General features: G+C 39.8%; 1 protein-coding gene across 1 annotated transcript in view; it reads right to left on the bottom strand.

The window, feature by feature from the left end:
* The window catches only part of LOC128884844 (bone morphogenetic protein 1), a 79,578-nt gene that overhangs the window by 4,742 nt on the left and 61,297 nt on the right, over positions 1-13,539 (bottom strand). Inside the window, exons 5-12 of the mRNA XM_054138499.1 lie at positions 8,575-8,967; positions 7,622-7,800; positions 3,858-4,088; positions 3,505-3,729; positions 2,580-3,047; positions 2,227-2,349; positions 1,202-1,520; positions 1-287 (exon numbers count right to left, since the gene is read on the bottom strand). The exon at positions 1-287 is cut by the window's left edge and continues 3 nt beyond it. Of these exons, the coding sequence (XP_053994474.1) occupies positions 1-287; positions 1,202-1,520; positions 2,227-2,349; positions 2,580-3,047; positions 3,505-3,729; positions 3,858-4,088; positions 7,622-7,800; positions 8,575-8,967 (2,225 nt within the window). The remainder of the gene's footprint in view (positions 288-1,201; positions 1,521-2,226; positions 2,350-2,579; positions 3,048-3,504; positions 3,730-3,857; positions 4,089-7,621; positions 7,801-8,574; positions 8,968-13,539) is intronic.

The following is a 13,539-nucleotide window of genomic DNA, read 5'->3' as shown; positions in this document are numbered from 1 at the left end:
TGATACGGTGACCAGGCTTGGTAACAAAATGCCAAACGCAGTCCTTGAGACCAGGGTAATAATCCGGATAGTTCGGTGACGTGATAGTGCCCACTGGCGCGACGATTTCGAATTTGCAACCACCCTCTTTGCAATCGTGTCCGTTTTCATGAAGCGTGAAACCGTTGTGACACAAGCATTGATAGGAGCCTATCGTGTTCTTGCATTCGTGTTGACAGCCACCGTTGTTGTTCGCGCACTCGTCCATGTCCGTGAAGAAAATAGCTGCGAAACCAGTTTTCTGAATACTGCAATACAAAAAGAAGGAAACACGCGATGTCAACAAATCGAACAATTCGGGCGAAGAAAGAATGACTCCGTTTAGTGGGACAACTTTCACGTACGAGAACTCTTGCTTTTTGCTTTATTTGCGGAAGTGTATTACGGAATCAACTAAAGAATTAACTTGAAATTTTTCTGTAAAATAAAATCGATCGTTTTAAATTTTTTATTGATTTTTAATGCGCGATGTTATTTTTTTTTTTCTTCCCGATTATACGAATAGCTGTGATTTATGAACGAAATTCACGTGCAGTTCCATGCGGACCAACAAAATCAATTGGACGTTGATGATTACATCTCCAAGTATGAATAATGCCAGACACAAACCCCACTGGGTACGTGATTTTTCGTTTGCTTTTCTATTTGAGAGATAAACAGAGTATACTTCCAAGCTTGTACGAGAAAACGAGAGATGGCGTATCGGACTAACAAATTTATATGGTGGGGATAGGTCAGCAATGATCCTTGAGCGACTAATTGATTTTGTGTCGAGTATAGTCAACATCTAGCAAAGCGGAAAAGAACTTCTACTGGAATCTAGAGTGAAACTATAGTCGATTTTTTCTTTAGTTTAATTACGACAACTTGAACTTTTAAAAATTAGCTACTTAATCTACTTAGAAAGTAATTATTTTATCCCAATTAAACAAACATACAATCTGACATTGATCCATATCGTTTGTTAATATTGTATTTATTCACAATTTCAATCGTTACTTCCAGACTTCGATATCCAGAATAATTTAAAAATAAATTGTAATAAATTGTAAAAAAATAAATTTAGGGGTTGAACTCTTGGTTAATCGTCGCGTCCCTCGAACTTTACGAATCAATAAACAATTGAATCGAAAATTCGTATCGTTCGAAAAAACAACGTTACCTGTTGTCGGACGTGAAAGTCACTCTCATAAAGTTCCCTTCCGACGTGATTAACTGCGGTAACCTCGATCCACAGAAAATCCCGTGTTTCCTCAAGATATCATCCCCGAGCTTGCTGCTCACTTCGACGGAATCGTATTCGCATTCCTGCTGTCGCGCCTTGGTGCCCTCCAGATCGAAATGAGTGAAATTTAGCGTGATACGGTATTGGGGAGGAGCTATAATTTCCCAGACGCAGTCCTTGTTTCCCGGGTAAGTTACCGGAAACGAGGGGCTCGTGATGGTTCCGTTGCTGTCTTCGAATACTCCGCCGCAGGCATCTAATGGTAACGTTTCGATTAGTCGAGATTAATTGGAATCGACTTAAAATACCGGTCATTTAACATCGATGGAAATAAAATTACAAAATTACAATTGAAGGATGTGTTGCGATAAAGAGGAGACGGATTTAAAAAGTTTCTTTTTCTCGCGGTGCGATAAGGAGACGGTTCAGGTCACTAGAAAAACTGATGATTCGACGGCGACAGAGCAAGAAGAAGAAAGAATTTTGCAGTAATTTCACGATTTTTTGTTTGTATTGCCAAATGTTTTTAGAACAAAATAAACGTGTGTTTGAAAGATAATTTTGTTCCCTTCGTTCGGAAATTCTCCAAACGTTAATCCTCTCCCCACCACTCTGAAAAAAAAGGATGGAATCCAGGACGACATAATTTCATAATTAGGTGCCTATCCTATGAAAAAGAAAAAGAAAGAAAATGTCAAACATCTGAATTTCAAAACATTCTTTTTAATTTCCCAAAAATTTGAAAGAAATGGAGCTGACTCTCCTTATCGTTGGACACCCCTCAATTGATATTTGTTACTTGAAACTCGAGTGGGTATAAGATTTATGTTAGGTATTCCTCGATATACAAAATTATACCCTAGATTCTAGAGAACAATCACACAAAAATAAGAAGCGAATGCTTTCCTGGATGTTAACGTGACCAGGTAAGGATAGAGGAGAGTTGCTTCCACGTAATTTACCTTCGCAGTGTTTCCCATCGGAATGTAACTCGTAGCCCGGTTTACAGGAACACTCGAATCCGCCCAGAGTATTAATACAATCGTGTTCACATCCATGCTCGATTAGAACGCACTCGTCGAATTCTGAAACATTCACCGAGTGTCGATCACGACTTTCCAACACATACTGTGGTAGTGTTAAAAAAAAAAAAAAAACTCTCGATCAGCGTTCGTTTAAAAATCAACTCAAGCTTCCATTTCGATAAAAGAGCATAAATGTAGACAATACTTGAAACAATGTTACTCGAAATGTGGCCAGGTCTGGCTCAACCCGACGCCGAGTACGAGGTAAACGTTATCGACTGAAATTGCACCTTTCATGAACGTGGCCGAAAATCCAGCCTTCTGCACGGATACGTCGCTGACGAACTTCACCAGAAGTTTGTTCCCGGTCGACTTAATGTCCGGTGGTATTTTGTAGCCGCAATAAACCCCGATCAATGGAGAGTCCGCGTTATGACCGTCGCGAACCTCTACGTAGTCGTACACACAATTGTCGTGGTTCTCGATCTCGAAGGATTGAAACTTCAGAGCCACTTGAAAGTTCTCGGGCACCGACAACTTCCAAATGCACTCCTTGCTGGATTGGTACTCCTCCGGGTAATTGGGCGACTCCAAATGACCGGTGCCGTCGAGTTCGACGTCACCGCCGCAAACGGCTTCGTAGGACGCCGTGAAACCGCGATGACCGCTCTGACGACTGGATGTCACGTACGTTACCAGCATTCGACTTCCGGTGGAAACGACGGGCTCGTGGATCTTCCCGCTACCGCAGAATCTACCTGCGTTACGATCAAGCTGGACATTAATAATGCGAATTAAACCCAGCCATTGACTTGTTCTTGAATTTTCTATGAAATATAATCGACTCGCAATTCGAGTACGTGTGTATTAAATCTCGTATTCAGAGTTGGGTGAAATTTAGAGAATATATGTACGAAATATAGGAAATAATCACGAACAGCTCGGAGCAGTTACCTTGAATATTTATCGTATTTTATATTAATTTATACATACATGTTTTTCGTATGCGATGCGTGACTCTGTACATCCATTTTGCGTTTATCTGAATGTTTTTATTTCACACGAAGCAGAATGTTTTTAATACGTCAATTCGTTACTCCTATATACAAAGCATCGTACATGATCCAGTTTGAAAAGGACTCGATTCAGAATAAACCAATGGGGTGAATATAAATTGTACTCGTTGCCCACGGTTTCGTTATCACGTATTGTTACCTAGAACGTTGCTCTTGTACCAGTAACCATCTCTGATCTCCAGGTAATCACTTCGGCAAAAATTGCTCTTAAATATGTCCAAGGACGTGATGTTCAAGACGATGCGTTCACCGTGGGTCGCTGTGATTCTCCATTCGCATCGTTCGCCATCGATAGGAGGCGAACTATTCGGATGAGACGGGGAACCGAAGCTTCCGCTGTTTTCTTGAAACGTTCGGCCACACTCTGTATCGAAAAATGATTCGTGGTCATGGAAAGTTTAACGTTAACACTAAATAGAAAATTAATTACGTGTTACACTTTAAACCGTTATTAATAATAATAGTAACGAATTAACAACGATGGGAACTTACTGTGACATTTGTAGAGAAGGTTGGTTTGAGCGATGTCACCTTCGCTGAGTCGAAGTCTTTGTCCGATCTCAGGACGTTTCTTTCCATCCCTCTCCATTGGGAGAATCGTGTCCAAGTACGTACCCCTCGAAAACGTATTTTTCGCATAGTGCATAATCGAATCGTAATCGTATGGCAACCCCAGCGAATTCACTTCTTCTTCCGTCAGTTTGTTGAAATTGTACTCTTGCCCTAGAAAAATTCGGTTTAAGACAGAGGAAATCTTCGATAGAATGCAATTACTAAAAACAAAGTAATCAGGAATGCTAGTAACTACTTAATGCAAGTAACTACTTTATGAGACAAAAGTAATGATTCCAAATTGTAACGAATACAAAAGTAATCTCATTCGCAGTGAGATTCGTTACAAAGAGACACTATCGAGTGCACCCGAACCCGGCGAAATTTCAAAGTCGATTTTCTCGTAAACAAAGCCTCGCGTGAAAAATATTTATTCTATTTTTTCGGCTTATTTTTTTATGTAGAATCACACCCTTGTACCACCAGTCACAGAACACACTGTATATTTTCTGGTTGGCTGTCAATGTGTTCTATACATATATATATACAGATATATTGTATATCTGAAAGTTATTTCTGTTGAATTTAAACTGGTACGTTCAAAAGTTAATAGGCCTTAATAGGTAGACATTGTAATTAAAAAGCTTATAAATAGGTACCGTTACGTAAGGTATTAATACCTCGTTATCAAAATTTGCATATTACAATTCCGTGTAACTACAAGCGAACCCGTACGTCGTTAAATATAAATTCAATCGAACCCGTGGATGATCTGAATTACCCACCTAGCATCGGCAAACATTTGACGCTGAATCATCGTGATCTTGCGTCAAATAACTAACTCTAACTGGCTCGTGACTGCACGAGCCACAATCGAAGGTAAAGAAACAAAGGCGATCGATCCCATTGGCCGTCCAACTTCTGTTGCCAAAGCGTTCGACAGTGTCAACCGTTTCCGGTACACAACGAGGACATACGTCAGAGAAACAAGTACGTAGCTCTCGAGTTGTTGTTCCAGCAACTCTATTCTCCGCCACGACACGGTCCGCAAAGTGTTGTTCGAGGTGCAGCCCTTCAATTGTCGATGGATCATCGAAATAACCGAATGGAGACTTTAAAGGATCAACCAAAGTGTGCTTGGTTGAATCGAAGGAGTGAAGCATTTTTAAAATTTGAAAGAGTGGTTAAACTTTACCTCGGGGTACTAGAAATCATTGACTTTATTTTTAGACTACTTTACTCCGAAAGTTTAATCCGAATGTCAAATAAGGGTGCTTGGGTGTAAAGTGTAAGAACGAGTTCGAATTGAAGTGTACCTAGGAGAAAACGCATGGAATCGTGCGAATGTTTAAGCTGAAGCCTCCTAGACGTCAGATTGAGAATGAATGATGAGAGTGTTTGCGCGTGTGTATGTAAGAGTAAAAGGAAGACACGCCTGGACGAATGCAGGAGTTTAGTTTGAAATCAGAGAGCGAAGCGAAGAGATCAGCGAAAGTCAGAGTGTCAAACAGCGAAGGCGTTATCTTAGTTCGTACCTACACCGACGATTATTTAACTATAACCCAGCACCGCCACTGTAGCAATAATACTATCAATTACCATCATCTAATAAGATCCTATAATATGTTGCTTGCAAGAAAATATTAAAAATGTAATATAGAACGCTCTGGTCTTCAAAGATCGTGCAAATATGGCGAATTGCTGAGGCACGGTGATCACCGATGCTAATCACCGTGCCGGAATGGAGATTTTCTAGATGACCCGAGTTAGCCGCCGTGTTGCAAAGAGATAATCACGATCGAGTCACGTTCGCGCGTAATATCGCGAATTCGTGACGTTTTGTCCGGAGGTACCGCTCTCAAGGTGTAATTTCAGAGAGCAAACAGATGGTGCTTGGTGGTAGCTGTCTCGCTAATTAAACAGCTCGTTACCATTCCCGTTATGAGTATCCATTAATCGAACCGCGATCGCCGTGTCCAGGGACTGTCGCACAGCGTGTAAATATTAGAACACTGGCCCCGGTTAGTTGTCGCCGGTAATGATGGGTGAGATTTGCCCACCACCTTCGCCAAATTGGGTCCATTAATCTAAAATGGAAACCTATTCGCTGCGAGAGCAAACCAGCGAACGATTCCAACCGTCGTCGAACGGTGAACCATGCGCGCACAACTTGCCCCGTCGAGAAGAAACCTTCTCACGTTCACCAAACATCCACTCTACGTAGCATTGATGAAGAGCTCGCAAGAGGCGTGGGCGACATGGACGTTCGACACGGCAAAGATTCGCCTGTGCTATTGGGACGCTCGGATTGCACAGGTGCGAGCATTACATTTATTGCTAAGGGACGTCATGGGGTGAACATTAATCCCTTAACCTTACTGTTATTCGTTGATAAATTTACTTGTACCAGTCGTTAATTGTTTATCCATGGAGAATGAAACATCGGAGGAATATTTTTGTGCGAATTCGATGTAAAATACGTCTGATATATTCCTGCGATTCTATGTCTATTTACGTACAAATTGTTGCCACGATAACATTTTAAACGATATTGTTAAGAATTACGAAATACACGATTCAGTTATACAGGGTGTCAGGGTGTGGCACTACTAACGAAGTTTGTTTTCCAACTTTTTTAATTGCGATATTATAGTCAATCGTAAACTGATCCATGTTTGTTTCAAATGTTTCCTTGTCGGATCATCGCAAGTACTTGAAAAATCGTGAAAACTGTTACGTGGGACACTCTGTATACATACACACTACTATAATAGTATGATATGTATTATATACATTCTCTATATATCACCAATTTATTGATTGTATTATATAAATAATAAATATTTTGATTAAAAAATAGTCTCTGTCCTATCGATACAATCTTATTTCGCGTGCCTGTGCGTGAAGTATTAGGTACTTCAAGTATCAGGTTGTCCCGAATGTTTCTTTCGCGTGTTGCACTCAATTATTTTATGTGATCGTGTTTATATAAATAGACAATCTAATTTCATAGATATTCATGTTGTAACAGTAATGGAGCAAAATGAATCGTGCACAATTCAGTAACGTAACATAAAGCATAAACTATTGTGCATGTATTACTTATTAATAAAGCGAAAGAAACTTTTCGGACAACCTAATACTTGTATAAATTCGATCGATCACATAGTATCGGCGGAATACAAAATCAACGGACAGAAAAGCTAATATTTGCAGAATAAAATAAATTCCTATTCAAGTTCAATTTTTGTAGGCACGTTCGCAAAGATTTTATTTTGCATAAAGATCCGCAGTCTATTGATTACAATTTTGTTCTCCGAATTTTTGATAATTAATCTCGAATAAACCTCTATAAAGTTACCTCGAATCGTTCGAAAGTATTACTAGCCTTCGAAACTCGTCAAAATTTTAATTTTAATCTTGTTATAACTCCGCAACCGAGTCTATGCAAGGAACAGGAATAGTTGACTAGGGTTGACAAATTCCATCTTGTCATTCGGTCCGAAGTTACAACGAAGGTTCTATTAATCGATTTATTTCTGGGTGTTGAGTACAAGTTTGCCATTGTACAGTCAGAGGTTAACCAACGACAGTTTAGTTCCGATTACAACGTGATTTGAAAATTGAATTTCTGTCTACCTCTTATCTACTTTACCGTTTTTCCAATAGATGCAAGATAAAAATAGATCGGAAATTGAACTCACCGGACATGATATTGTCACGAATAATCTGCACATGGCGGTCACGATCGGGTCTAGTGTGCTCGTGCCAAAAGCCAACGACGTGTCCCAATTCGTGAACGACTATACCAAACTTGTCGCAATTTTTTCCGATGCTTATGGCCTGCGGCCCGTTTCCCCTCTTCCCGACGAACGAACAGCATCTGGGAATTTAGTTTGGAAAATAAAGCAAAATACATTCGCTCTTTATCCATTATGCATGCAAATTCGTATATACATATGAACAAACAAAATGCGATCGTTTCGCTCCCGTCGGACGTTACATTTCCGGAAAATGGAAATATAACTGAAATACGAGATGCAAAGAAAAATGGGCGTTTGATCTCAATTGCGGTGAAAAAAATTCTCGGAAATGAAACACGTGAGGTGAGGCTGCCATAATAAATTTGCTACTAAATTCTCTTAACAATTTCAATCTTTTTCATTGTATATATTATTCTACAGGAGTAGATATTCAAGATCTTGCATATTATTATAACTTCTCATTTATTAATTACTAGACCGCGGATCTTTGTTCATTTACAGGAAATTTGAACGTGCAAGAAACTACAAATTGCGAACAATATGCAAGAATGTAAAAAAGATTGAAAGTAAAGTTCACGTTATAATATTTGCAGAATAAAATAAATTCCTATTCAAGTTCAATTTTTGTAGGCACGTTCGCAAAGATTTTATTTTGCGTAAAGATCCGCAGTCTATCGATTACAATGTTGTTCTCCGAATTTTTGATAATCAATCTCGAATAAACCTCTATAAAGTTACCTCGAATCGTTCAAAAGTATTACTAGCCTTCGAAACTCGTCAAAATTTTAATTTTAATCGAACGATACACGTTCTTCATTTTTCGTCTGTCTCCAAAATAAGAATTTTCTCTATTTTTAAAATTCACGTTCCCGTCAACGCGTTGGCAAACTCACCCGCACGGTCTCTCGGTGAAGAGTATATAATTAGGATGTTCGACGGGGACCCTCTCGACGAATTTCACGCAGGTGAAGTTCTCCCAGTGTCTCATGGCTTGCTTGAACAATGCCTTGTGGGCGCCGGAAAAGTTCCCATCGATCTCGTACGGTATCACGCCATGGTCCCACACGCGCTCCTTGCGGGCCGTCGCAGCTCTCCTCGTCCTGCTCGGAAACCCGTGTCTCGTGGTCCCCCGTTTGTTCGCCAAATACTTCGGTTTGTGCTCCATGTCGTAGAACTCGATAGAACGTAGCTGACGGTCGTGCAGAGACACGACCTCGTCGGACGTGTCGTCCGAGTCGCGTCTGATCAGAGGAACCTTGCGACGTTGGTGCCTTCTTCTTGTTGTTCTGAAAACAAACGAAACGGGCTCTCTTTCTTGTAACTCGGCTACGGGTGGTTAGTTCTCCGTGGCATGGATTTTAGTTTATTTTACAAGAAGCGATCCGAACGGGTAGATGTTATTAGCGTTGAAACGAATAGGCGAATGTTGCGGGGAAGGAAAATTGTTCGTTCTTTACATAATAAGAACACGGTTATCAAGACATCGTGTCAATGTATGAGATTTTAATCCACTTCAGGTACATTAGGTGGACGCTAAAAATGGAAATATATAGGGTGTCCCAGTGTAGCTGGGCACAATCGCAATTTGGGACGATTCTGAAGCACAATTTCCTTTACAAAAATGTCGGATGGTGCCTCGTTCTTGAATTAATAACGAACGATCAATCACAGCGCTCGAGTAGCGCGCGCTCAATTGCGAGAACGCCAGGACTGCGATTGGTTGGTGACTTTTTGTTAATAATTCAAAAACGAAGCACTATCCGACACTTTTTTGCAAAGGAAATCGTGCTTCAGAATCATCTCAGCTAATTAATTCTGGGATGCCCTGTTTAGGTATAAACTTAGATAAGAACTTAAAATAATGACAAGAAAGAATACAATATCAGAATAACGAAGAAAACTGAATAGAACAGAGTACGAAAAAGTGTACTTATCCATACGCAAAGGTTCGGTGGGAAAAATTCTCAATCTCAAATTCTCAGTGAATAGATCGCAAAATTTTCCTTTTGATTCCTATTCAAACTCAGATTCAAACGCACATATATCGTTAACGATACATTCGTGGATAGTAAGATCCAAGTATGCGACATTTATTATTCCAAGGAATTAACTACGTTCTATTAAAAAAAAATGTCAAAGTCGACGTACGATAAACTCCACATTGAACGGAAGGAAGTCAACTTATCTCCGACTTTTTTATACGATCGTTATTTACCCCGACGCGAAAAAAGGTTTTGCTTTCTTGTTTCTTTTAAAAGAAAAAAAAAAAGATAAAGTTTGTTCCATTTGGGGAAAGAACGTCCCCCGTAAAGTATAAAACGCCGGAAAATTTACTCGCGGCCAGCATCGAAGCGTTCAACGCGGGTCGTTTTAAAAGACTAGTAAGACTTGTAAAAGCGGAAAATATACGGGAGCAGAGCGACCATGAAATGTTTAATGTTTCCGGTGTATCCTGGGCTCGTTAATGGCAACAGCTTCCCGTTAATAATATGCTATCAACGTAATATTGAATTTTACTACCGAAGTTCATGTTTACCCGATCCCTCGTCCCATTATTGCCTTGTAAACACCAATTTCGGCATTTCTGGACCACTCGTGTCGCGTTGTAAAATGTTCAGACGCACCGACGTATAATCAACATCGGTCATTGTTGTTGACGAAGCAAACATGTTAACGGTGTTGGCAGACCGATCATTCTCTGTTTGGAACTTGAATTCCAATAAAATTTATGGACGAATTGGTACAGCGTATCGAACCCGTGCAGAAATGGGGTCAAATGAGAATGATTTCGTAAGTGCAATTGATATCTAAGGAACTGAATATACGTAACTTGATACACTGTATTCTGTGGTGATTATTTTTGTACCTTGTTTGTACCAAATATCGAATCCATTGTTCCGAACTTGTATTTATTTGCTCCGAAGAATAAACGTAATCGTTTTAGAAATTATTGAGATACTGGAATACTTGAGGAATTTTTTATAATCTGTATACATTTTCAAAAGATTACTAATTACTTGAATTATCGTATTTCTAAACAGGTTACAAATTTTTGGATATACAAACGAATACACGAATTGCGTTATTGGATACGTGTGAGAATTTTGTGATTACCTTTTGTAAGTTTCTTAACGAAGTTGTCATTTTCATAAACATCCATCGACAACTATCTATGAACACATGCATTGTGAAATCCCTACAAATTGTAATAAACAATGATATCGATGAATTTTAGAGCGCGAACGAACTTGGTGTAACGTCGAACAATTTCTGAATTTTGCGCGAATAAGTAACGAATAAGTAATTCGCGACGTTATAAAAGATTTAGAAGAAAACGCATAAATACTTGTAAGTACTTTTTCGAATGTAGATTGGGCATCCTTCGGGAGCGAGTAACTGCTGAATACGCGATCGTTTAGCAAGGGTAAAAAAACAACGAGTATCAAGCGAACGAGGCGCCCTCGAAACAGGTGTTCGCGGTATAAAAATGCACGCGGAACGTTGCAATAAAGCGAGGTGTTACGCGTGAATTGAATGCACCGCGGTACCGCGGTTTTTTACGATGTCGGACGAAATTGCTCCGGTTAAGGACGCACGCGCTTTTATAAATCGCACGGTCTCGTAGAGATCGCTATTTTTTTCGACGGAAGGGAGAACACGAATCGCGGACAACGAATATCCAGATGTCAAGCGACAACTTTGATGAAACGTTGTGTATTCATGGAATATATAATACGTTTTTGCGGGAGAGGTTCAAACGTTTTGGACGAGAGCCTATGTTTACGCAAAATCCTTGTTTATGCGTCGTAAGCAGATTGAGGATTTCATCGATTTACTGGGTGTGCGAATGACGAAACCGTATGGCAGACGAACTTATATATAATCGAATATTAATATCTTTGTATTTATAAATGAGATGAAAGTATCGTTGATAAATAGAAAAGTGTATCTATTACGTTTCAAATATATTCATATCGTTCAAAGGCTTTCAAATTAAGCACACCTGGAGATGGTAACGATCTATTGAGTTTATATTTTTTTAATGGACCGAGTCTAAGGAAATCGATTTTAAGATTTTGTTAATGTAGGTAGCCCTTGACCTGGCGATTATAATGGTGGCCATCTTGATCCTTTAACTCCCACACCGAGGGTCAAAAATTGAAATGATCCAAAAAGTTTTGCACCGATCTCGATGAGTACGTCATTTCAAACTTTTTTTTACGTGGAGGAACATAATAGCAAAAGGCTCTAAATCTACCGTCTGAGTAGGTTTGTGGTAGTTTTTGGTGGGCCGGCAATGTTGAATACTGTTAATGTATATACTGTCTACACGGAAATACTGTCTGAATAGGTTTGTGGTAATTTTTGGTGATGGCGCCAATATTGAATACCGTCAATGTACATACTGTCCGAGTAGGTTTGTGGTAATTTTTGGCGGGGGCGCCAATATTGAATATCGTTAATGGACACACTGTCGCCAAGTCAAGGGCTATCTATGATAAAAAAAAAATCAGCTCGATCGTAGACTATCCCATTTTCTTAAACCAAACCTTTTAAACCAGATAAATGCGCGTCATATAGAAAAGCATTAATAAAATTATTAATTCATTAATAAAATGTTCTTTCACCCTAACGTACATTTGCATAAATATATACTTAATCCAGCCAAGTTTTCAGTGATATCAGTTGCACGCCTCTCTTCCTACATTCCACGTTACGCGATCAACAAATTTTAAACACCCTTTATACGCGATACCCGCGTATAAAGAGCCAATATCGAGCGCAAGCACGTAAATTAAAACTACCCGAATCTGACATTTACACATCGTTACACGTATCCCGTCGGCGTTACCCTCCCCTACGCAATCGCGAAAAAATTTCCATTTCCGTGCTCGCGGCGTTCATGTTTGCACAATACCAAAAACGAAATAATACTCATCGGCAAATATCTCACCCTCGCGAACACAGACGCATGCATATTCATGCTCGGGAACGAGGCAAATACGCGAAAAAAAAAAAGAGTAAAGGAATAAGCCAGCTCCAGAGACATCGTTCGGGGAGTCGGTTCGATGCGGAGAACGCGTACCGACGGGATGCGGAAAAACGCGTCCCTGAAAAACCAGAGACACGATTCGTTGCGTTTAAATCCGAGCGAACAAGTGATATCGGGAAATAATAACGTGTGCAGGGAGCACTCATTTCGCGAGAGTACTCGTTAACAACGTACGAGTGCACGTTACAGTCGAACCTGTTTTTAGATAGGGATCGCATAAAGAACGCAGAAAAAATGGAACTTACACCTTGCAACCACTCTTGCAGCGGCTCGGCTACGAGCGATTTCGTCAATTGGGACTGTCAATTAGGACAAGGCGTAAGTGTCTAATTGTAAGTGGTGACCTCGGTGGATCAAGGATATGGATGTTTCAATGCTGATATGCTTCAACTTCATCCTTGAAAATTTCATTCCATAAACTTCAAAATGAAGGATTCTTAACCCGTTTGCATTATTAGCACATACATGCGCGTAATTTACTCGGGAATCGAATTCAAATAAAACGTTAGCGATAAGAAGAAATTTTCCACTTTTCCGTGCGATGCCAAATGGGATAAGATTAATTGGGTTAAGGTTCAATTTCTTTGTTAGTCTAGTTGTTGAAAGATAAGATATATTCGTCCTGCATATGCGTGAAAGTTTTGTATGCGTGAGGATGGGTCACGTGAATGAAAAAGGAACAAAAGTTCATTCGAGTATGTACCTCTGCCGGGTGCCGTTAATATTTTTAAACGCTCTGATTATTTTTCAATACACTTATTAGTAATACTCGAGTGCGATCTTTTCAATTTCCTCCAACTGCACC

Source organism: Hylaeus volcanicus, chromosome 2 (genome assembly GCF_026283585.1).
Source record: "Hylaeus volcanicus isolate JK05 chromosome 2, UHH_iyHylVolc1.0_haploid, whole genome shotgun sequence".
Lineage (NCBI taxonomy): Eukaryota > Metazoa > Arthropoda > Insecta > Hymenoptera > Colletidae > Hylaeus > Hylaeus volcanicus.
This window is presented reverse-complemented; position numbering and strand designations above follow the sequence as displayed.